The sequence below is a fragment of the Melanostigma gelatinosum genome, assembly GCF_949748355.1.
Source record: "Melanostigma gelatinosum genome assembly, chromosome: 1".
NCBI lineage: Eukaryota > Metazoa > Chordata > Actinopteri > Perciformes > Zoarcidae > Melanostigma > Melanostigma gelatinosum.
Genome location: NC_136634.1, coordinates 18,775,485 through 18,796,758, shown reverse-complemented (window position 1 = coordinate 18,796,758; position 21,274 = coordinate 18,775,485). Strand labels below are relative to the sequence as shown.

The 21,274-nt window shown below is 42.4% G+C and overlaps 2 protein-coding genes across 18 annotated transcripts in view; both read right to left on the bottom strand.

Moving 5' to 3' along the window:
• Positions 1–335: 335 nt before the first annotated feature.
• ttc38 (tetratricopeptide repeat domain 38) lies at positions 336–11,579 on the bottom strand. Its single transcript, XM_079270967.1, has 14 exons — positions 11,485–11,579; positions 9,555–9,632; positions 9,338–9,419; positions 8,057–8,228; positions 6,095–6,268; positions 4,561–4,636; positions 4,259–4,378; positions 4,075–4,134; positions 3,805–3,843; positions 3,444–3,525; positions 2,825–2,990; positions 1,719–1,878; positions 1,225–1,298; positions 336–877 (listed from the first exon to the last, which is right to left on the bottom strand). The coding sequence occupies exons 1-14, from the start codon at positions 11,512–11,514 to the stop codon at positions 790–792; spliced, it is 1,401 nt and encodes a 466-aa protein (XP_079127093.1). The 5' UTR covers positions 11,515–11,579; the 3' UTR covers positions 336–789.
• A 736-nt stretch (positions 11,580–12,315) lies between these two features.
• The window catches only part of mical3a (microtubule associated monooxygenase, calponin and LIM domain containing 3a), a gene marked incomplete at its 5' end in the record, with an annotated part of 42,435 nt that continues 33,476 nt past the window's right edge, over positions 12,316–21,274 (bottom strand). For 9 of the 17 annotated variants that reach the window (XM_079270802.1, XM_079270814.1, XM_079270803.1 and 6 more), the window contains 4 exons: positions 12,316–14,420; positions 14,526–14,599; positions 15,776–15,875; positions 18,251–18,361. In XM_079270802.1, coding sequence (XP_079126928.1) covers positions 14,236–14,420; positions 14,526–14,599; positions 15,776–15,875; positions 18,251–18,361 — 470 coding nt within the window. In that variant the 3' untranslated portion in view covers positions 12,316–14,235. The remainder of the gene's footprint in view (positions 14,421–14,525; positions 14,600–15,775; positions 15,876–18,250; positions 18,362–21,274) is intronic. The other 8 variants (XM_079270804.1, XM_079270806.1, XM_079270809.1 and 5 more) reach the window with 3 other exon arrangements.

Below are 21,274 nucleotides of genomic sequence, written 5' to 3'. Positions count from 1 at the left end.
CCCTCCTACTCACCAGCACCGCTGCGCAACACACCCAACGTACAACATCAAGTCAAAATGTTAGATTGGCCATGAAATCAACCAAGCACTTATCAAAAGCTGCCTCTAAGAAGAGACGGGAAGGAAAGTACTCGTTTGACATGTGCAAGGGCATCTTTTTTTATTGCTACTGTATCACTGAGACATCGAATACATTTCTTATTTTAAAGTGCCTACAGGTATGAAAGTGTAGTGCACTTTAATGTCATCACATGCAAAATTCAAAGTGTATATTCATTGTGTAGTGATTGTATTCCAAAGTATTGATATTGAAATGTGAGTTACACTGCTCTATATTGATTAGAAGGCAAGGCAAGTTTATTTGTATAGCACATTTCAACAACAAGGTAATTCAAAGTGCTTCACATAAAACTATTAAAAGCATCAAAACACAAGGCAAAAGAAAAGGAGATTTAAAAACAATTAAGAACATTCATTAAAACATTAAAAAACAGTGTAAGAAATAAAATGCAGTAGTAAAATGCAGAAATGCAGGAAATTGATGAATATATTAATTTAATGTGGTTCAATTAAAGGCAGCAGCAAACAGAAAAGTCTTCAATCTTGATTTAAAGGAGCTGAGGGTCTCAGCAGACCTGCAGCTTTCTTAGAAGTATTAATGTGTTCACTTACAACGCTTAAAAAGGTCTGCATCTAAAAGAGCATTGAAAGAAGTGCTGTATAAAGTTGGATGTAAACACTTCACATTATGCTGTAGACGTTATTAGCACGAGAAGCGCTCCGATCGGTCTAGATGTGAAGAGCCAGCGCTCTCTGCATCAGACGATCCGTCAGAGGGGAGTTGGGCTTCATGGCATCGCGCTCCACCAGAAGACATCTGCAGATATTCAGCACAACACAGAAGAGTATCAGGTTTTAAACAGATTTACAGAGACAAGCTGAGAGGCTAACCCGATCAATAATACAAGTCTAACATGGTGTACAGACAAGCGGATGTGGGTTGCATAATGGCAGCATGCAGCCTGTATAGCAACTGAGGGGAACTTGAGTGGACAGCTTCAGCCACAGCATAAACTACACTGGATCATGATGAAATCCAGTGCGTCACATAGTGCAAGATCTTTCTCCCAGAAACTCGGAGCAGACTTTCACACAAAAAACACAAAGATGCCCGGCACTGAGGAAACAGAAGATTGGAGCATCGTGTTCCCTGTCTAGCATTACCTTCCCAGCTTCTGATGGTGCTTATTCTCAGACTTCATGGCTGCATGAATGAGCAGCTGATTGAAGACGTCCCTCTGAGAACAACAGTGGACCAAACCATTAGTAAACACACTCCTGCTGCTCCAACACTGTATGTAGAGTCTGTCTTCCCGTCTGTGTTGTACTGTATTGCATGTACACTTTTGCACCTTGGAGGAAATAGTTCTCTGAACACATAGAACATAAAATGCATCAAGTCCATCAGCATCCATCACAGATTCATCATTCATATGTCAATGCGCTGGGCTCCGCATTCTCACACGCTTTGTTGTATGTTCATGGACTGAAAGGCTGAGTGTTATTCACCTCTGGCCTACTTCACGACACAGTATGATCAACGTTATCTAAAGAGGAAGAAGTGAAGCCTCAAGGCGTACGTAAGACAACCGCAGTTTGGTTTGGACTTGATTTGTTTTACCACAGTTACCTCCCATTGTTCCTATATATGACCTTACCTGTGCATCGCTGCCACCCATCTCCACCACGCGGTAGCGTACAGGGTAAAGTAATTCCATGCTCCGAGTGTAGTTGCCCTGGTTGTACTCCATCATGGCCTGACAGAGCGATACACCGAAAGCCCCCGCCAACTGATGCTGCTGATTGTCCCCTGGCTCTCTGCCGAGAGAAGAAGACGAGACATTCATTGGTACAGCTGGGTGGTTTAGATAGAAGCTAGTGCGGGTGGAAGGAAAGTTGGGTGTCGTTCTTTATAAAAAAAAGACGATTGTCATTTTTCTTTTTTTATCCTTAAGTTTTAAAGATCGTAAACAAACAAGAAACTGCTAAAAGACTTTCACAAGCTGCTTTCCAAACAGTTTAGAACTCAGGAGATCACAGTTAGAATTTTGAGGGAACTTCACACAAAACACATTAAAAAACATTAACATCAACAAAATCTATGAAACAACTCCAGGTGGGCCGGATGCTGGATGAGCTCATGCTTAGAGTCAGTGCCTCTGTTTGTAAGAGGTGTGAAATTACATCATGGCAAAAATATGGATTACGTTAACCTGTGCATTCCTCCAAAACAAAGGTAATAAGACACGGCTTATATGAGAGTGATGGAATAACAAAAAAAAAAAAAATGCAAAGCTCAAACATCCTCATGTCTTGCCTGATAATTCCAAGTCGAGCTGTGTTGAAGAGAACATTTCTGTTTCTTACTCCCCCCCGAAGGTGCGTCATTCCCCAACTATTGTGACTTTATATTACATCAAACACCGAAAAAGAGGACAATTTAAAGAACTGGTTTTTAAGTGGAAGCTTTTTCTGCGGGCTGTACGCCGGACAAAATGGAGAGCACAGGATGTCCGTGGTTGGTCCGTGGTGCCGGAACACATTGTAACCACAACTCCCCACAGAGGCAGCAGCTGCTGGTACATCAGACTCCGGCCTCTGAGACGGACTGCAGCTCTGTATTCCCCTCCTGACTCTCCAGCTCGCCATCCTACGCTCAGCCTCGTTCCTGTCTCCGTCTCTACATAAGGCCTGTGTGGCTCTTATGTAAGGCTGACAGAGCGTTGAGGTGTGCAGTGAACAGAAGAAAAGGTGCGGAACTTACTTAGCCAATTCCTGGAGGCCCTCCAGCAGACGCTGAGACGTCCCGCTCTCTTTGGCTCCCAGCGATGCCATGAGGAAGTGGACGTCGTTAAACATGGTCACGTGATCGTCGGTGTGAGGCTGCGTTATGTGGAACAGCTCCCGCCAACGGTCCTCCACGCACACGCCTGGCACCAACACAAACACACACTGCATAACGGCCACATAGTTATGAGACAGTTTGAAATGTCCGCAGGCCATTTAGTCTGTTTTAGTGGGAATAGACTAAGAACATGTGGTCAGAGGTTCTGCTAATTACAGCCGTTTCCAACACAGTTTCAGAGTAATGAGGTATGATAACTGAGATTATCTCACCTCATTAGCAGTTTCACTTAAAACCGTACTACGGTATCTTAAATTATCCCAAATTAGACTTGCGGTCGTCCTTCAGCCAATAAGCAACACATGAGCAAATGTTGCAACACCCTCATTCGGCCAATCAGTGGAATTCTGAAGAAGTGACTCTTGATAAGTGGCGTCTGAGATATCTTATCTTTTAGATGTTTTTTTAAACTACCTTTCCAATTTCCTCACTGCAGACAGTGTTTACATTGCCAATGACACGTCGGCCTGTATCTTACCCTCCATCTCCAGTCGGCAGAGCATGGAACTGGCATCTACAGTGTCCAACATGGATCCTGTAGCTTTGCAACGTCTGAATACCTAATGCAGGACAAAAACATTTACTCTTCACCGTGAACACCGAGGGAGGTAACATGCAACTGCATCCACACAACGACATTTTTCAGAGTTCATGTCTCGCTGCATTCACATGGATTTGACTTCCATTTGCACAGACTTGCCTCCTTGACTTTTAGTCTGAATCCCTCGTGCGTCGGTACATGCATATTGCTCTTGAAAGGACTCGGTGTGTGTGTGTGTATGCACTCAAGACAGATATAGCACGAGAGGTTTGATGCAGAAATCTCAACACAAACCAACCTGAGTATCGTATATTTGCAGAGCGGCTTCGTACTGCCCCTGTGGAGGAGGCAGAGGTGAGAGAGGTGACTGTGAATCACTGCAGACTTGAGAGATAAGCAGGGTTGATGGATTGTGTGCGGCACAGACGCAACACACAAATTAACCTCGCAATATAATCAACTTCAGACTTCAAATGACCCGGGAGAAGGGATATCATGAATACAAGTCCCACCAACACTCTCACTGCCAACTATTCGCATAGATGAGAAAACCCATCATGATATTTACCTTCTCGATGAAGTATACAGCCCAATGCCAATAGTTATGACTGGCAAGCACGTCAGCTCCCTGGAAACAATGAATACAAATTTGAAATATTTATCCGTGGGCTATTTCAGTTTGTAATTAAATTCAGTAGAAGCTGTACCAGGTTGCCACACGCACACACACTAAGGAATAGCACAAGTTGTACCTGCCAGTCTTTCTCTCTACTTTCCATGAATTCCAAGCCTTTGTCCACTTCTCCTGTCATCTCATAAACATGGACGACAGAGTGAACGGACCAGGCATCGTCCGGAGTCAGAGCGAGGCCCTGCACCAAAGAGTTTAACAGCTTCAAGTAAGGAGAAGCAACACAAATGCAGATACAAATGCTGTGTTTCTGACACCGGTGTCAAATTAAAAATAGAGGCATGCTGGAGTCTAAAGGACGATCTTACGTTTGGTCTCTGATGCTCATGTCATGTCGGACTATAATGGAAAAGAAAAGCTCACCTCCATGGCTACTTTCAGAGCCTGGTCATAGGAGCGAGTCTCCAGGAGACCGAAGGAATACAGTCCATTCAGATAGCTAAGGGAACACACACACACACAAAAACAATGACGACCACGGGGCATAAACGAGAGTGAAATGACCCCAAATTGCTTTTTAAAAAAGTTAACATGATCATTATGCTAATAACTGCCTTCAAATTACTGCTAAGTAGGGAAATGGGCTTTCATTTCCGCTGTGGTAAAGTTGTGACAGTATATTGAGTATTTCTCTCGGTAATACAGCGTTAGCGTGAAGATATAATTGTTGCGCTGCATCAATGTCACCTTTATATGTTTGAGGATTGGATTTAGTTTGGTCTCACTCACCTACAGCCTATACTTGGACTATGTGCATGAAAGATGTGGAAGAAAACCAGAACTTTACACCTTTAAAAAGGAAGAGTGAGACTTCCCGCAGTGCGAGAGATTTCCCTCTGCAGGACGCCTCAACAGCCTCTTCTTGAAACACTCTCTGCCTTCTCAGTAAGAAGCGCTTTGCTTACAGCCACAGCACGGTAATGCTGCTATAAACAGGTACATCGGTCTCTAAACGATCTGGGTTTGTGTGACTTTAATCTTTAGTGATCCATGTAAAAACTGCTCATTTTCTTGCATACATCTTGTTTTTTTATGCCTTTTTTTCCCTCACATGCCACTAAAAAAAAAATACATATGTAGTTCACACACACACGGAGTCATAACTAATGTAGTTTTCAATTTCTTTTCAGAGTTTGCATGTACAGTATTTAATGAGCTCTGGGGCAGCGGAAACAAGTTGTTCACACAACATAATGTCATAAACATTTCATGAGAAATGTCATAAAACAGTCATTGTAATTCTCATGACATACTATGTAGTATGCAATATAATGTCATACAAAAGCCGGAGCAGAGTATGATATTTAGCCACAGTACAGTTTGCCATGAAATGTTTTTAAAAAGTAATAGTATGTGGCTTAAAAATGTACATATCCTATAACATTGATATGGAAACCGTGACTCGTTTACGCATCCATAAAGACATCTGATATTCGTTTCTTCCCCGAAACTTTTAAAGCTCCAAAGATGATTGACACGCCAACTTCTTTGTAGATGGGTGCTATGAAATAGCTCATTGTTAAATAAACACAAATATTGTGATTTAAAACAGCCCCATAGACATTGTTGTATTCATGCACATTTCAGCTATTGTTTACAGTATAAACTCCATTCTTTTTTCAACATGCTCAGTATTACACACTGTACGTATAGTAATCGTGATTAGCTTATGTGCAGCGAGTCAGTTTATGAGGAAGCAGAGATTTTTCCTGTTGCATTAAGGCCTACGGAGGCCCATTCACTCCCATTGTACAACTCAGCACCTGTACACAGAACAATCCCCTGTGTTTGAAGTGTATTAAAGCCCACTTCCACATATAACTAGGCCAATACGTTGAGTTTTAGTAAGATTATAAAGTCATCCAAAAATGCTTGTAATGTTTTCCGTCCTCCGTACCTGTAGAAAGGCATGTGTGACTTCCAGTAGGGCAGCACCCTGGCCACAGAATCCCTAAGCTGGGCCTGGGCTCCAGTGTAGAAGTAGCTGTCCTGGGCAAACTTGAGAGCCAGCATGTCAGTGGGGTGATCCACCAGGATGTCTTCCCATACATCGCAGGCCTTTCTAAAACATCTGCAAGAAACACCAGTCAGTGTTATCGGGAATCAGTGGAGGACAACGGTAAAAAGGTGTCCCACGAGAATCAGTGAGATGTCAACAGACTCTGTGCTGAACGGAGGAGACGAGAGGCCCGTCACAAACATAAGTACCCTCGAAGACAATATTGAGAAACAAAATGGATTTCTCAATATTACAGTTTATAATGCTGTACCATGGGGAAATAAGACACTGCAGATAGAATCCGAATATTACTTGCTGTGACGGAAATTGACATAAGAGTCTTTGGAACACAATGTGAAAAGATGAACGCTGTGTGTGTGAAGCATGTGACTGTGTCACATGGGGACAGAAAAAGAGGAACTTAAAAACATTCTTGTAGCCTAAAAAGATGAGTCACAGGAAACTTCCTCTGACTGACCTTGTTTCACTTTGGACCCAATGTTGACTGCACTGTAGCGCTCGCTCATTCAAATCAGTGAAAACGTCTCTTTTTGTCTAATATCTATGTGAATATACTACAGTTTATGTTTCTAGAAAAAGAAGTATCATGCAAGTACATCAACAAATATGCTGGACTGCGTCAAGTATCGCATTTATAAACAAGAGCTGGAGTCTTTAAAGCATTTAAAGTTCAATAACATACACTTCTATAAGCATTGCTCACATGAAGTGATTTTGGGGTATATTTAGCTTAACTTTTTCTTAGGAGTGACCTCGACTAGTCACTGGTTATTCTAAGGAGCCCGATTCGACTGACAATCTCACATTTGAGTCTTTGCAGCAGCGTAGTCGTGGTTGTAAAACAACAGAACATGCAGTCGGGCTATACGGGGGTGCTGAATGTCTGGTGTTACATGGAATTGCTTGGTTTCTTATTAAATCTCCTTAGTGTGCATGAATAAATAACCATGTATGGAGCGACAGCTTATTGCAGCGTGCGTCTCTCTCTCTCTTTCTTGTTGACTGTTCCTTCGCTTCCCTGTTGTTTTACTTCTGTTTGTGCATTGATACAATGGGGGGGGGGGGGTGGAATTTGGGCCATAAGTACGAAAAGCAAGCGGCCTAAGAAACCGTGTCCGTCACTCAAGTTCAGTACTTTGGAGAGAGCCTCATCTTCACACAACAAACGCCGCTGACTATCTCTCTGAAACAGCAGCTACGAGATAGTCACATGCTTCTCGGACAATTATTATTATTTATTTAAATAATTTTCCATGGATAAATACAGCTTACACAGAGGGAGATCAATGAGCAAAAAAAGCAATGAAACAAACATACAGGCAAGTCTTGAACAATTCGACTGTGTTAAAAGTGTGATCGTTATTTTCAATGCAATTAGACTTCTTTTTTTTTATGAAACGTAATTTTGCAAGATGCTTGCACATCCGTTTTATTTTAAGATAAACATTTTAAGATGTATACTTGGATTTTTTTTGTTGAATTGATGATTAGTGATAAATATTCATTTTAATGAATTGATATGCCATTCACCAATCACAGTGTGATACTTTATCTACAAACCTTTTGATTTTTAAAGAGGTAATATACAGTATGTGCATTATTCCACAGAATAAAACGTTGTCTTTTTGAGGGAACTACTGCACTGCATGACTTTTTAAAATGTATTTATCTATCAAATGGAGTTTATATATATAGGGTGGAATTCTAGAGATCTCATTAAAAGCCCTGATGTCTGATCCCCGATCACTTGAGGTCTTGAGACGCTCTTTCGTAACCACTTTCCTGTTCATCCCTCGGTGTGGCCGGTGTGTGCTGTGGAAACCTGGCTCTGGCTCTTACCCGTGTGAATACTGCTCCATGGCCTCGACATGGAGCCTCTCTCTGGGAGAGAGGACCTGGCTGTTGGCCAGCTCCACTGTTCGCCTCACATCGCTGGCCAGGCGCTCGTTCGTACGGGCGGAGGTCGCCGTTGACACCAGCTCCAGCCCCGTACTGATCACATGACCCATGACTGCAGGGAAAACAGTTAACGCGGGTCTTTTCTTCCTTTTGAAAACAACTTCAGTACAGATTTGTGTTGGTGACTAATAATTCCAAATATTGTTTTTACAAATGCTTTGTTTCCAACACAAAGACAACTGTTACATAACCACATCTATTGACTATGACTCATGTTATTCAACCTGAAGACCCCAATTAGTTTTCGTTATGCAACCATAAAATAGCCAACATTTCAATGGTCTGACCCCTGTACTTTCAGTCATAGTCAAAAGCAGCATGCGAGTTCACGCGGTAGCGTCAATAACTGCTGAACCTGCACAACAGCAGCTCGATTCATTCGCACGAACAACGATCAAACATTGAGATGAGAGCTCAAACTCATGGCGACACAACAGCAGCATGTATACACACGTCATCAACAAGTCACACAGCTACTTTGTTTGACAGACTGATACTGATCGAGATCAACGGGTTAATGCTAATTATCCAAGGTGTTGCATCAGAGAGGCCCGGAAGACATTTTGACATGCCATAGCAGCAGGAAAGGCGATGACTGATTCCCATATAGACTCATTCCACTGCGCTCGCATGCAAAATACCAGGGTCACGGATCATCTTGATTGCAGTTGTCAGTCTTGTTGCTGTACTGCGTGTACTAACGTTATGTCACGTATCCAAAGGTCGATTTGGAAACTGCTTGTATAGCTGAGCGGATCTTTGCCTTTTACAGGTCATGGTCCCTTCTATTTATGCGCTTAGATTACTCGGCATGTTACACCGGATGTTTTTAAAAAGGACCCCAAAGTACGAGACATGACGATAAGCGTTTAAGATTGTTGCTCCCTCTAAGTAGAGCTAGGACTTTGAGGATGTGAGCTTTTCAATGTTAATTTAAAGTATTTGAAAGTCATTTTCAGCAGTAGATATATTTAGCAGCCTTGCCTTCATCCCTTTCCTTGTTTTCTTGTTCTGAACTTTTAACACTGGTGTGCTGTTGTCTCCTTTAATGTGTTTTTCACTCTGCTGCTGCCTGACTCCATGTGTCTCATCAGGACTTACCAAGTAATGCAAAACGTGAAATAAAGCTAATGAATAACGTTTGACCGACTATATATTTACCAAAGTTGGGATCAGCTGTCTGGATAGCAGAAATGCATCCTTCAAATCCTCCCACGGTTTCATCATTCCGCCATTTCACATACTAGGAGCCAACAAATAGAGAGCTGTTGTTAATTGTAAATGTGTCTTTCACTACTACAGCCTAGTCTGCAGACAATATCGGTGTGTGTGTGTGTGTGTGTGTGTGTGTGTGTGTGTGTGTGTATGTGTGTATTACCTGAGTGAGTATGGCATCATATAGTTTACAAGCCTCATTACTGCTGGTGGACAATGGAAGACATTCTGCACTCCATGCCTGTGTCGGGAGAGAAAGCACAATGATTTAAAGACTGTACATCCACACAGCACACACACAGTGAGCATACAGTAACATTGTATCGCTACGCGGCACTATTTTCTTACAGGTCCAGCTGTGCACTCGTCGCCAGCCTTCAATAAGACTCGCGTAAGATTAATTCAGCGCACTAAAAAACGGACAGGCCGACATCGCATTTAATTTAATCCTCAACGTTATGTAAACTGCAGTGGTGTATAAAGTACTCAAAAGCCATACTTGAGTAAAAGTAAAGATACCTTACTGGAAAACTACTCCAGTAAAAGTAAAAAGTCACCCATTAGAATACTACTTGAGTAAAAGTCTTAAAGTATCTGATATTTATTGTACTTAAGTATCAAAAGTAATTTTCTGATATTAAATGTACATCATAACCTGAACATTAAATGAACATCATAACCTGTTCATTGAAAGTAAAAGTACAAGTAAATGCTGTCAATAAAAAAGCAAAGGATGTAAGAATTTTGAGAATGATGAAGTTTATTCTTTTCAGTGCTGTGGCACCATGACCAAGGACATGGAGCTGTGTTGAACATAATTGGGTTGGCTGTGATCCATTCAGGAGCAACAATGTTCAACATAATATATTGTACATAAGTATACTTTTGCATCTACTATGAACTTATCATCATAATTCTCCAAAAAGCAATATGACACTATGAAGGAGTTGTAACAGTGCGTTTATAAGTCTGCTCATTAGACTAGAGGATGTAGAGGACCAATGCATAATATTATGTTCAGCAAAAAATATCCACTTGATGCATCAGGTGAGTGTTTAGAGAAAGGACACCTGCCTTGTAAACTCCTATGGGCCTGATTTGAACACAATAGACAAAGGTTTTGCTCAAGCTGAATCTGCAATTGGGCGACTGCTGCCATCATAACTCCATCTGATCATCCACAACATGACTCAAATATCAAAACACGATCAATACTAAAGCAGCAACACAGTCATTACTTGAAACTGAAACATGTCCTGTTCATCTTCAGAAGAAGTTGGTTTTAAAAATTGCGAGAATTCCGTCTCGCTCTTCTTGGGCGTCACAGACAGCTTGCGCACTGCTGCGAAGGATTTCCCTAATGCTAACGCTAACGCTGCGCTCTCTCGGCTCCCGTCAATCCTATGTTGTCACAACTGTCAACACTTCCTCAGCTCACTAACTCGCTGGCGATCCACTGGTGTTGGTCTTCGTCACCACCGTAGTTTGTTGCGGGAGTAGCAGGTGCTTCCATTTCTGCTTCCATCATGAAATCAGTCATCGTAGAGTGGAATTATACTCAGGTAGTCGCCCGCTAGCTTATAGCATGTAGCATCCTGGGCATCACTGGGAATCAAAACGCCGCGGCTTTGAGAGCACTTGTTTGCAATTGTGCATTAACGTGATTAACCAATGATTTAACTTGCTGCTAGGACCACTGATTCACCAAACCTGCTTGCTTGCAGTCTGTGTTCCACCACAGTCCCCGACGCTGCTCTCATGATTCATTTTGTTTCTCAAGATAGATTTGATTTTGTAGCGAGTAACGAAGGTTTCAGGGGAAATGTATCGGAGTCAAAGTATCAGTTTTCTTTGCAAAATGTAGTGAAGTAAAAGTAAAAGTAAACTGAAATATAAGTAGTAAAGTAAAGTACAGATACCCAAAAAAACGACTTAAGTACAGTAACGAAGTATTTCTACTTCGTTACTATACACCACTGGTAAACTGTTATGCCACACCTATCCCACGAAGCCCGTTTATAGCTTTAGTTAACTTTAAACATGCATGGCCATTTTTATGATGCTCTAATTCTTCCTAAAGCGCCACCACTCACCTTGCAGTCCCTGAAACTCGATGCCATCATGATTGAAGTGCATTAACTTCTCCAAACTTTCGACAAGTACTCACTGGCAGCTTTGACGCAACGTCACCGGAAGTCGATTTCAATGGCTTGCTTTCAAAATAACGGCATGGATCAAACGCGTAAAATACAATTTGAATAGAAGTAATACAATAGGTAATTCAAATGCACACGTTTTAACGTGTGCATTTTGTTAATAGTGGTGAGGAGAAGGGACAAAAAAAATCCGCATTGTTAAAGGGTGCAAGGTACGAGATTGGGAGCATTCCGATTGCCTTTAAATGGCTCTCAACAGGGATTTAAATACATTTAAATAACAGGCAAACCTGCAGACAGAGCTAACAGTGTTTACCTGAGACCGGAGAGTAACTTTATTCTCTGCTCGGGTAAATGTCCCTCAACTATCTACATTGCAAATAGTTGTTTGCTGCTATGTATGCTCTGAATGTGGCATTTTGCTTCTTATTTAATTTTGTTAATTTCCTTCCCATTGATTTGTTGTTCAAACATTAGTTTACCTACTCCAACCATGCCTGTCCTTTTTTTACTAATATTGTAACTTTCCTCACCTCGTGTTCCCAATTTTTACTCCTGTATTTATGTTTTGATTGTGTTTATTTCTACTGCCAATGCTACTAAATGTAAAAAAAAAAAAATTGTTTCAAAATCCCTGCTGACTCAGTGACTTTATATATATTTGGGTTTACAGTTTATCTCATGTTCTCTGTGGAAATAAACATTTTTTTTAGCCCTAACCATTAATGCATTAACAAGTGAGACTTTAGTAGACCGACATTTAAAAGAACTGCATTGTTTTATTGCCATTTTCAGCATACATCCAACACCCCTATGCATTTAGCTACATGAAGCACTTACATTACAAGTCATGAGTCAACAGAACAGTTTAAAAATTAGGATTAATTTTCTTTACATATAATACAGTTTGCACACGTGTTAATAAATATCAATACAATCATGTCAAACATCATCTAAAGCAACAACCCTTAAAATGATATCACTTTGTTTTATTATTCACATGTCATACCAAGTCATAAATATAGCCTCTAGTGTTTCTGTGCCGTAAAACAGTGACCACCTGGATTTTTACAGTTGTCAAAAAGGCTATTAGATTTGACTAACCACCAGATAAACCATCATGTTCCTGTTTGATGCCAGTTGCTCATAAAGCACTTTGCATTTCTTCAGCGGCCCCATTTTAAAATCATCTATTTGTTTGTTTCGGGGACCTGCTGTATAAAAGTGTTTGAAAAATAAAAGACAAGTAAAAATCTTGAGTTCCAGTGGGATACACACATTATGTGACTACCTCAAAAACAAGTCAACTCAGAAAAATAAAATATAACTTTACTATAGCGACTGAAAATCAAAAAGGCATCTTGTTCAAGGGTGAAGTATTAACACTGCCATATAATGATGAAAGTGGCGTGTAGCGTGAAAGTCCTTGTGGCGCACTCCTCAGATACTGCAGCACATCTACCGACAGTCAGGTGGCACGAAATGAGTAATGTGAGCTATGCTGATCTCACATTAACAGTGAAATCGGCTTTATAAACGATATGCCGACGTTGACGCACTCTGTAGGAAACGCATCCAAACTCGAGGACAGCGTTCCTTCAAAGATGAATCCATTCAACGGTTGGTTTACGCCGCTACCGTTTACCATTGTAGGAATCATAAACATCCAAATCTCGACTATGGACAAGTAATTGTAAACGTTAACAGTCGGTGTGATATACAGTAGAACAGCATGTCAAGGAGAGGCCCATCATTTCCGAGTCATGTGAAATGCTTAAGTGTTCATGCAGAGTATACGTCTGTATTCTATGTCCTGGCTACAAAAGACAAGGGAAAGGTACTCTATGTGCCTGCAGCCTTCATTCCTGACATGCAACGGCAGATGGGTGCATCTAAATCATGCACAAGTGCAGGATAATGAGACTGTGGGCACTCTCCTGTGAATACAAAAACAAAACAAAAATGTGTCTGTTAAAAGCAAACAAAGGTAATAAATACATAAAAAACCATGGCCATATTTATTTGGATTTTTAGTGTTGACTCACTAAGTCAATCCGTGAAGGGGGAAAAAAAAAGAGCCTTTTGTGGTTCATAAGGACGCAGAAGTCTCTGGATCGAAAGGCAGCTTCAGCAGAGGATGTTCGTCCTCCAGGCGGGCTGAGAAGGGTAATCTGAGAGACTGGAGACATCCCTCCAGCGTTCAAGGAGGGATGAGGACCCTCATCCGCCGGAAAATGTGACTTGTTCTACACAACTATACACAAAAAAACACAATTCTTTACATCAGCAGGACCGAACTGCATTCTTCCCTTTAGATAATCGAGAATGGAACAAAGTCTTTAAAATTTCTCCCGAAGCCCCCTCGCTCCGTTATGAGAGGATCCACTTCAAGGCCGGGGTGATAAAGCTGTGAATGTACTCGGCCTCCAGGGAGGGAAAGCAAACCTGCAAAGTGATTAACTGGGACTGCTTTGTGTAAATGTTGCAGACTGCGTCGATGGTTGCAGAGGCAGTCGTAGTGTTTGAGTGTGTGTGTGTGTGTGTGTGTTGGGGGGATCTTTACACATTCACTGCTGCAGGTGTTCAGCAGACCATTCTGATCAAAGGTGACCATGTGAGGCAGAGAACGCCAATCCCGAGCCAACTTTCTTCTTTTTTTTTTTTTGATGAGCAATAATTTGACTCCTCTTAAACCCAGTTGAGGTTGAATCCTTTGGAGAGCATAACGCCCTCCAGGTCCTTGTCTTCCTCCTTCTCCCGAAGCCTCTGCTCATCCAGGAGGGCCACCAGGGCATCGCGCTGCTCCACCACCTCCAACATCTCGTTCAAGATCTGCTTCTCCTGACCGAGCTCCTTCTCCGTCTTCAGGTTGTCTGAGAGACGCACACGAGGGGGGGGGGGGGGGGAACACAGGGTTAAAGAGAGGGATCAGATTATACACGGGTCTAAATATTCCACAGCTGCAGTGCATTCCACACCTTCCACAGCCATTCGCTCCCTGAGTTCCTGCTGCAGCCGGCTCTGTCGGTCCTCCAGCTCCAGCTCTCTGGCACTTTGGGGACGGAAAGAGAAAAAGATGAGCGAGCTCAACGTTTCGCCGGTGAATCATAGCTTTCAACATTTATGCTTTTTGGTTGCATTTTTATTTATCTTGGCAGGGTCTTTTGTTTTAATGTATTATTATTCGTTGTTTTAAAAAAGATGATGAGATAACATTAAAGCTTTTAGTAACCGATCATGAGATAACGCTGGATCATTTAAATCACTTGTCAGCGAGTAATAAAGTTGTTTCTCTCGTGGATTGCAAATATGATCACATATCAAGTTGTGATTTTTTTTAAATGATGACTTCATTAGGGCTACAAACTTTTTAAACTCATGATGTAATTAACAATCATAAAAATATGAAAGACAGTATATTACCTTCTGTATAGTCCGTTATAATTTCCTTGTGCTGAATCTTATATCATCATCGTGCAATTTATTACTTGCATTGCATTTTTAAGGACAACACTATTGTTCATAAGTTCATGACTATATATATATATAGCTATATATATATATATATATATAGCTATATATATATATATAGCTATATATATATATATATAGCTATATATATATATATATATATATATATATATATATATATAGTATACGAATATGCGTATCGTTACACCCCTAATATATATATATATCATTGCCTGTGTCAGTGTGCCATTAGTGTCATCTCCCCAGCCATCTGGCGTCTTACTCCCACTCCGTACATATATATACACATGTACATACACACACACACACACACACACACACACACACACACACACACACACACACACACACACACACACACACACACACACACACACACACACACACACACACACACACACACACACACACACACACACACACACACACACACACACACACACACACACAATAATGAGAATGCTTGCTATGTGGTCCTGATGGCTGATGCAAAACTACTTCCATTGCAAACATGCGCCCGCATATTTTTGAGTACGTCGGCTGTAACAAATACACATTTTTTAAATTCTCATAAAACACGACATTTCAAAATAGCTGCTCGGTTATTACAACAGTTGGCATCGCCACCAACAACGCACAGCTACGCTTTGCTACCTGGCAATGCAACGCCCCCTTTTGACAAGTCTCGTTCATCGATTGGTTTATCTCTCTCTCAACAGTCGAGAAGTGTACTTACAATATCATGAGTTCCGACTCATAGCGGACCAGGGCATTTTTCTCCTGCACCAGCTTGAACCACTCTTGCATTAGCTTGGGATCGTCCTTCTTGCCCATGCCTGCAGGGAAGGAGGAAGCACAGAGTGGGAGTAAGACGCCAGATGGCTGGGGAAATGACACTAATGTCACACTGACAAGGACTGACACAGGCAATGCAATGACAGCCAAGCCAGGATGTCCTCGCTGAGGGGGATGGTGAGGCGGAAGGATGGACTCGACAGCGACGCGGTCAGTCGCACCGTACTTAGGAGATGGCGCGCAGAAGATGGCGTGGAGCGACAGGTTTCAACTTTGGTAAATCCGCACGCGCACCCCCCCCCCCCTGTATTTGCAAGGTTGAGAGTTTGTGTCACCCAGTTTTGACTTTGTGTCAGACGTAGCTGCTCTTCTGGAGCAACTACCTCCTCCGAAGAGCTGTTGTTGTTGTTTTTCTCTCCGGAGTGGGTGGGTTGTAAGAGAAACCGCAAACACACCAACCAGCAGCTCAGAGATTACAGAGAACTAAACCCAAGGACCCAGAAGTTCTTCATCCTCCCCTGCCCACACATTGACCCACCAGCAAAAATAAAAATCCCTTTACATCCCATTCATGCTGATTGCTTTGAGGGGTGGTGGGGGGGGGGGGGGGGGGCATGAATTATTCTGCGGTCTTAACATTCAATTATAACATCAAGTGTTCATGGGATGACTTCTCATTGAGACCTACAGTGAGGTTCACACTCCTATTAATTCTGCCTCAGGGTAAAGCATGTTCAGCGCTAATGGCATCATGCACTGTTTTCATAATTATCACAATCAGACAGAACAGCTGCACACTTCTCCTGCAGTCCGGCTGTATGCGGAGAGGACCGGTCTACTGCTTAGAAGGTTCTCCTGCCGGGGAGATGCATCCTTTTTCATTTATCTGACTGCAGCAGGCGGAGCCAAGCCGCTTCAATGACGCACCGGAAGGCAAACCTCGATGCAGCGTGACATACTTAGCTGGGGGGGAAGAGGAGGGAGAGGAACACAACATGTGGGTTTCCAAACCTATTCTACAAATAGATGTTATTCTGTGTCTCTTGAACTGCTTCAACTTGTTCCACCATCACCACCCCTCAGCCCAAGGCTCCGAGCACAAATGAGAGACGTCCGGTACGAGGCAGGAACAACAATAAAAAGGGAACAAAACACCAGATCGCACACAAACACAAACGCATGTTTCTTTACACGGATTAGAAGCTCGGGCAAGATGTGCACTGACAGGCGTTAGATACGGGAACACACCACACGATCCATTAGTTTGTTAGGACGTTTTGTGTAAAACCTGTTGAATATTTATAATCACACCAAGCAGGCTTCTCCCTCGTTGAACCACATGTACCAGTCACGTCGCATGTGCTCACCCCCCCGGGCTATGATCATTTTATGAGTACATTATATAACTGTTATTCAAGGGATAACAACGGCAAAGACGGATACCGCAAAGGACGATGCAGCTTTACAATAAACAGAAAACAGACCACATGCTGTTGGTTAGACACACTACAGCAGAGTAATTTCCCCTTTGTGTGAATGCAGCCTCTAAGAAAATAAAGGTAGAGGCCGAGCACTGAGACACTGTGCTTGTATGGTCACATGAGAATACTATAACATCAGTATGAATTATGCTGCTCAAACTTGAGGGTTTGTCATGTGCTGCCCTGCTCTTGAACAGCAATTGTTGCCAGATTTGACTGACAAAATACCCCAATCAAAGCCTAGAGCCCCCCAACAATCGTCACAAAACTAGTCTTATTCATTTCTACTTTTGAGATGTTTTGTTGTTGATAGTTACAATGACACCCTTTTCCCCAAACCTCGATTACATGTACATCTTTGTCTTTGATCACAGCACTGTGACACACGATAACTCAATAAGGAAATACAGTTTCACCTAGTTGTAAAAAACTGAAATGGCATTTGCTGTTGATGATTGGTCGTTCTGTGTAATGCAATCCACCTAATTACATTTTCAACATTTTCTAACCAACTACAACATTTTGTTGGATTTCAGGTTACATAACCCTAAAAAATAGCTGCTCAGGCCTCGAGCATCCACCCTGTAGGAGCCAAGATGCTCGTGCTGTAAACTAGAGTTGAAAGGATGCTGTTGATTCTTCCTGGCTCCTTATTTGGTCAGGGCAAGATGACAATCTACATTAACTGTCGTGGTAAACAAGTGTAAATTAACCAACTGGCCAATACCTTTGACAGCATACATTCTGACACAGAGAGCAAAACTGTGATGAGATTGAAAATTCAATTTCCTTCATCATAAATGCCTCAATACACTGAGATTTGGGAACATTCCAGGGAAATCTACTGAGCCTGATCACACACAAACAGGCAGGACGGGAAGAGGAGGAGCAGCAGTCGGGGGGGGGGGGGGGGGGGGGGTTCTGGAGATCCTTACGGTTGCCATGGTAACCCGCCACAACTGTCAGCGGGGTGACGTTACCTTCAGGGGACCAGCAGGGGCAGAAGGAGAGAGGTCTTCGACGTGGCATCCCCACAAAGGGCTCAACTTCCCACAAGACGGGGGGGGAGGGGGGGGGGGGGTGACGTTGACGGGAGCATGGGCGGGTGGGGGAGAGAGTGGTGGAAATAATGCAGGAGGGAGAGCAGAGACATTACAGAGAGAAAGAGAGAGTGGAGGGGGAAGCGGAAGGGTGTGATGGGGGAGAAAGAAAATTGAGGAGAAAATCAAAAGGAGGGTAAGAGGAGCACCGTGATCACCCACAGAGAGGAGGAGGGAGAGATCAGCTGTGTGGTGTGGGGGATGAAAAAAGGGTAATAATAGGAAAGGAAAAACAAAAGACAACAGGAAAAAAGAATCCCCGTTTCATCGTTCATCTGTAGTTCCTCAGGTAATCTGCTACAGCACCCTGTGTCGATTATAAAATGGGAATGGCCGACGGATATGACCAGCGTTTATCACGGTACACAACAGGATTACGCCTTTAAAGTGCAAATCAGGATATTTTTCGAATATGCACCCGTTAAACTAATTTTCTCGCAAAGGTTTGATCAAAGATACTGGCGTCCTACCTTAATAAACCCCCCAAAATAAAGACGATAGAATAAGTGTAGAATGAAGAAAGATTTGGGGAAAATGTGAAGATAACTGGGGGGAAGCAGATCTTTGATAGTCACACAAATAAAAGGCAAACAATGTTCTGAGGAGCAAGGAGAGTGAAATGTCAGATCATTACTGAAAGGGACTATCACAGAGAAAAAGTACGAATCCTTTGGGAAACCTGCAGTTTAGAAAATCTATTTTGGACAGATTAGAGTCCTTATATTTATGTATTGCTCCGCCAAATCATGCAAATGTAAACTATGAAATGCATTGTTGGAACTTGACTCTCAGTAAATCCATAATTGTATCATCATTAAAGTAGAGGATTAAAAGTATACGGATACATCAGATTCAGAGTAAAATCATGTTGATCCCGGCTTTAGTTTTAAAATACAACCAAAGCAACTATGCACCTTACAGCGAAATTCAGAATCGAGTAAAATTTCTACAATTCCCCAACCTGTGATAAAACACGGTGCTCTTCTCATTTCTCTATTTGTGCTTCCTCTGTCCTCCATCCTCCTGCCTGTGACCTGGAAATCTATCGCAGCGCATCATCTCGAAGGATTTCTCAATTCCTAAAATGCATCTTCGGCAGAGGGGGGGGGGCGAGGATGCACACAGGTGTATCCTTTGAGGAAGTATTTTCGGGCACCTGTGACGTCTAAAAGAGGCGTTCCAAAGCAACGGACAGCTGTGCCACACATCGTATTGATGTTGGAAGACTTGGAAGCACGGATGTCGACTCCTCACCTCATGTCTCTTCCTTGCCTCCTTCGCTCGCATCTCAAGTAGGAGGGACTAATATGCCAGGAGAGGAGACAAGGACAAGGGATCGAGGATGTACAAACTGAGAAGAGCCCAAAAGACGAATCCTCCTCCGTGAACACTACAAACACGCCGCTTCCAGTTGCAAAGACTCAAAGTGAGACACAAGCATTTTTTTAATAGTCACACATTCTTCATTGAATGAATCACTTCTATGAACTCAGACACATCAAGCCCCTGTTAGAACCCTGGTCAACCAGTTATGTTGGAACACTCCTTTTGTGTGCACCTGTTCACTCCACGCAACCTCCTGTCTAGTTAGTGACAACAACCAACACAGAAGCACAGGCCTTGCTCAAATATATGGAAATGCACCTTTATTCCACTCCTGCTGGGACACTCCACTGAAACGGAATAAATATTAAGCAAACAAAGCCGGCTGACTTTGCTGTACACATGAGGAAGAAATGCATTGCACTCAATATTTAAACAAGGCCACCGTCTACACAAGAAAACAACAGATACCACGAGACGTCTCTTCCAGACAGGGTGGGCACGGTGTTATTGGCCCATAGCAGCTAAGGGTCAAGGGGTGCAACATTGCCTATTAGCACACACCACACACACACACACACACACAGGGAGTTATGCAACTGAGCAGGTATGAGAAAGTCGGGGGAGCATTTGCTGGGACTACAGGACAGAAGTTCAGCAGCACTGAGCTCTGAGGGGAAGACAGGAGCCATGCCAGCAGATTAGTATGGGAAAGATCATATCATACTTTTACTGTGTGTGTGTGAGTGTGTGCGTACTGCAACATGTGTGTCTTTTGTACGTACGCGTGTTTTTCTTCATCTATGATATTTCTGTTACAACAGAAAAGCTGTTTTTTAGCGAACATTACTTGAAGAGGAGCAATTGTTGGGGAGTATTCTCAGCGGTGGAATAATACACGTTTGATGACTAGTATATGAAAGTACAATAGAGTGCTTGATTGACCAAAAATAAATGACACCTTGTGCAACAGTGTGGCTCATTAATGTGTTTCTTATTCGTTTTTGAACAGCTGAGCTCTATAACACAGACGCATAGACTGTATCGGCTTGAATTCGGCTCGTAAAATCATTATTCTTTTTTATTTATTCATGGGATTCACTAACAATAAGAAAATATAGAATATCAGCATCCTTAAGCTTTAAATCAGGACCCAGCCCTTTGAAACACCGCGTTTCTCTTGAATGCAACATGAACCTACATTGCTGCTTGGATTTCTGACTCTGCGATATGTCGTCGTCTCTACTGCAGTTTGCATTATAAAGTCTGCGTGCTGAGGACTCACAAATAAAAAGTGACTTATTTATTCATCAGTTATGAGTGCATAGAGATCAAAGACAATCTTAAGAGGACAGCATGAGGCCAAGTGTCTGATCTCTGTTTGATGTAAAAGAGTCTGAACTAGACAACTCAGTGCGGGTGGAGGAAAGAGGGGGAGGGGAGGAGTTATAGGAGCAGAGAGTATCGCAATGAGGTTAAAAGCCTGCCGGTCAGCAAATCAAGGTAGATATGAGGGGTACAAAGCTTAAGTAATAA

Coding starts and splice junctions, on each gene's coding strand:
- ttc38 (XM_079270967.1), bottom strand. CDS start 11,514: ATGATGGCATCGAGTTTCAGGGACTGCAAG. Junction 4,379..4,560: donor CTCTGAAAGTAGCCATGGAG/GTGAGCTTTTCT, acceptor TCTTTGGTGCAG/GGCCTCGCTCTGACTCCGGA. Junction 1,879..2,824: donor GGCCTCCAGGAATTGGCTAA/GTAAGTTCCGCA, acceptor TTCTCTCGGCAG/AGAGCCAGGGGACAATCAGC.